The 4,032-nt window shown below is 42.2% G+C and overlaps 1 protein-coding gene across 1 annotated transcript; it reads left to right on the forward strand.

Moving 5' to 3' along the window:
- Positions 1–2,722: 2,722 nt before the first annotated feature.
- Positions 2,723–3,311, forward strand: LOC106951223 (insulin-like growth factor-binding protein 2-A). The gene has a single exon (XM_015038614.1). It carries the CDS (start codon positions 2,886–2,888, stop codon positions 3,294–3,296), a length of 411 nt encoding a protein of 136 aa, XP_014894100.1. The 5' UTR covers positions 2,723–2,885; the 3' UTR covers positions 3,297–3,311.
- Positions 3,312–4,032: the final 721 nt, after the last annotated feature.

The raw sequence follows: 4,032 nt of genomic DNA on the forward strand, positions 1-4,032 counted from the left end.
AAAAGTAAATATACAACTGAAACCGAGTTTTAGCATCTATTTCATAAATAAATAAGCTAGCATTACTGTTGGAATACACCTAGCTGTTACAGAAAGCAGCCGGTTAAAGCTGCTATAACTCATTTGAATTGTTCATAAATGCCACCTGGTTTATCTTTCTCAGACACATGATAATTGTAGCATTTCAATATGTACATTAATAATGACATTGATAAAGTATTAGTGCTATTAAAGACAAATGTTACGGCAACACTGAATACCAGAGTCAGTCTGTTCTCCCTGTTAGTATTTAGCAATTAGCTGACAACATGCTATCAACTGAAGATGGATTAATATGGGAAAACAAGGAAGATACTCATCAAATACAGAGTTGTGGGTTTCTATGGCGACTCAGACATTTCTAAAAAGAGCAGGGAGAAAATCTAAAGACAAGAACTTCAGCTTTTGACAACAGGCCCTGTGTGAATGCAAAAGTCAAAAAGATCTGTGTTTTTTAGGTGTACTGTGAATTACAACTCGCATTGAAGGTTTCCAATGCGAGTTTTAAAAGAATATTTGACAGTTGGAGTAACCTGGTTTCTACATCCTAATGAAGTTCAACCAGCCTTTTTTGATTAAAAACAATAATAATAAAAAAATGCTAGATTTAATAATTTTCAAAAATATTTTTTCTTTAGTTCTGTCTTGTGGACTACATGTCAAATGTACACACACACACACACACACACACACACACACACACACACACACACACACACACACACACACACACATATTTCAAGGGTAATTTTTTAAATTCTTTGATCTGGACATTGATTTTCTTCAAAAACAGAAAAAACCATAACTACCAAAAAACATCCGTCTTAAGAAGATTCTCCTCCATCAGTGGCAACCACTCCGAGACGGGAAACAGATAGGACGACCTTTTGTGCCTTACCATTGACAAGCATTAAAAAATGTTACCACTATTTGTATCCATCGCATAAATGATACATTGTGATCTTGAAGACTGAAGATATCTTGCATATAAAAAGCTTCCTTTATGAATGATGAGGGAAACATGCTGTGAGTGTTCCCCATTCATCACTGATCCTCCGGTCTTCCTCTATCAATGCAGAGTTTATCCAGAGTTTGTGTTTGTTCAACAATTCCACTGGGATGAATTTAAGTAAATGACCTTGGTGGGTATTACTCTGCACACACTGGCAGACCCCACGGCCTGTTGGGTCTAATTAGCCAGTGACCAACCTGGACACAAATCCTCACCCCCCGGCTCACACTTATAAAACAGCAGGCCTTCTCTCCTGCATCTTTTCCATCCATGGTTTCACAAAATGACATATGAGGTTCTATGAGCAAACAGCCCTCTAGGCATCCTCCTGACTCACACCTTTCTCCCTCTCCAAGCCCCCAAGGTGAGCTGCAGATGTAAGTTGGGCCAAATAACGTTAACTCAGGGTGCAGCCACGACACAAAATAATCAGCATTTATACCTGCGGTGTTAGGTTTCACATACCAGAGCTATTCCTGGGTCCCATGGATAAACACCTATTAGTGTGCAGCACTGGACGGGGTTAACACTGGCTTGTTTTGTGGCCAGGCACGACACCTCGAGGCTTGGCCCCACCGATCGATAGGAAAAGTGACTGTGGACGTCCACAGTAGCGTCACTGTACAAAGGTGTGCGGAAGATGGCAACTTTTAATTGAATGTGAATGGACATTTGAGCCTCCTTGGGTTCTTTCCATGCAGGGAATGCTCCTGACACAGTCTTTTTGTTTAGTTTGTTAGTTTGCTTATGCATTCTCAGCGCCGGCGCAGGCGGGCGGTGCTGATTGAAACAAACAGGCTGCACCGTGCAAGCTGCACAGTTTTAGTTTCAAGCTGTCCCAGAGCAACTTTGCCCCTCTTTTTCATCAAATCAGTACTGGCAGTGCAACATTTGCAGGAAGGAATCCTAGGATATTTACAACAGTGTCAGAAAATTCATATCTTTCACCAAATGAAATGTCACTAGATACTTACTGTTATGTATAATACTTTTGTTTGTTGTTGTTTTTTTTTGTTTTGTTTTGTTTTTTTAACAATTATTATTTTTACTCTAGTCCAGTTATTCATGGTGCAAAAATAGGAACTGAAAGAAAATTTGCAACATTTTACAAATAAAAATCTGAAATGTGTGGTGTGTTAATATGTAGGGAATACAGCTAACAAATTACCAGATGAGACCAACACATTAGAGGTAGTATCATTTAACCCATAAACCTGCAGCAAATAGAATTGAAAGTTAGTCATGTTTACAGTTTCCCCTAAGCTTTGTGAAAGTAGCAGCATCATGCTGTTGAAGTTGCTAAGTGATGGGAAGTTTGATGGAGACGCAAAAGCCTTGATGCTGAAAGCTAGAGTGGTGTAAGTTGTGTGATAGGATGGTCTAGTCAAAGTCAAGATCTTGAGGAGCAGGTAAAGATTTCAGTCAGTAGATGTTCAACTTGAACCTTAAACTATTGACTCAGAGAAGATGAATAGTGTGCCATACTTTTCAAAAATCTGTGAATCATCCATCAGTTTCCTTCAGCTGTAAAACTGGCAACCATTTCCTGTAGATGTATCACATGAATTCCCCTCAATGCAGTTCAAGTTCAAATAGTTTGCTCTAGTGGGAGTACATTTTTTTTATAACTATATAAACAAAATAAAAACCCCACCATTTTATCCATCATCCTAAATATAAAGCGCGTCCCCTAATAACGTCCACTTGTGTCCAGATCCCAAACCTGGGAACTTGTAGGACCCAGCAGCCCTCCCATTCCCGGCTTCACCTGTTCGCATTCACATTTCTTGCCTCTTTTTTTCAGTCGGGATTGTCTCCGATCAGCCCCGACACCATGACCAAAGTCCGCACGCCTCCAACCATGCTATGGTTCACCGGCTGCAGCCTGCTGCTCCTCTCCGCGCCCTTCGCCTGCGCCTCCCTGTCCGAGATGGTGTTCCGCTGCCCGGGCTGCACCGCGGAGCGCCAGGCGCTCTGCCCGCAGCTCGCCGAGCCATGCGCGGAGATGGTGCGGGAGCCGGGATGCGGGTGCTGCCCCGTGTGCGCCCGGCAGGAGGGCGAGGCGTGCGGCGTCTACACCCCGAGGTGCTCCACCGGTCTGCGGTGCTACCCGACGCCCGACTCGGAGCTACCCCTGGAACAACTGGTGCAAGGCCAGGGCCAGTGTCGGCGCAAAGTGGACACGGAGACGGTCACTTACAGCCCGGAGCAGCGGGAGCACAGCAGCGGTCAGTCAGTTCACTGAAAACCTCAATCAATTTTTAATGACACTGTCTAGACTGCAGCCTATAGACAGATTGCACTGTCATGAACCGTCCAATAAGGTACAGTGACCATACTTCTGCCTATTAGTGCATAATAACTCTTAAATGTGCAGCGTTGTAAATAAAAACACGGTTTTATGACTAAAATTATGAATTAAGAACTGTTTTGGAGAGCTACTTCTATTTATTTTCATGCATTTAGTTTGTGGAACCATGTAACAGATTATGTGTTGAGTTCACTTCAGCCAGTTCATCTCAGCTGTTCTCCAAAACAGCTGGATATCCAGCCTTTCCCCTCCGAACAACAGAGAGCAAGTTGCTTGCTAAAGAAAGAGAGAGAAAAAAACTCTCTGAAGTTGTACTTGGATCGAAACAGAAAACATTGAAATATTGATGTTTCCACAGGGGAGAACAGGGAGGGGACAGCAACAGGAATGCTGCAAGGATTGCAATGCTGGATCTTAAGCTTTGGCCAGATGAAGCTGTTGACAGTGACTGCATTAATCTAAAGCTGCTGGTCTAAACCTGAAAAACTAGCTTGAAACACATTTATAGTTTTCTACCACAATCCAAAGCTAAAGTGTAATTTATTAAAATTTTTGTGATAGAAAAACAAAATTTACTTTGATGCACCGAAATAAAAACTGTTGGAACTACAGTTTAAACCCATCAGTTTGTTTGTGAACCACAACCTGCCCGGGATTATGGATAAAAAAT

Source organism: Poecilia latipinna, unplaced genomic scaffold (assembly GCF_001443285.1).
Source record: "Poecilia latipinna isolate Pla-1442-1.1 unplaced genomic scaffold, P_latipinna-1.0 Scaffold448, whole genome shotgun sequence".
Lineage (NCBI taxonomy): Eukaryota > Metazoa > Chordata > Actinopteri > Cyprinodontiformes > Poeciliidae > Poecilia > Poecilia latipinna.

Coding starts and splice junctions, on each gene's coding strand:
- LOC106951223 (XM_015038614.1), top strand. CDS start 2,886: ATGACCAAAGTCCGCACGCCTCCAACCATGCTATGGTTCACCGGCTGC.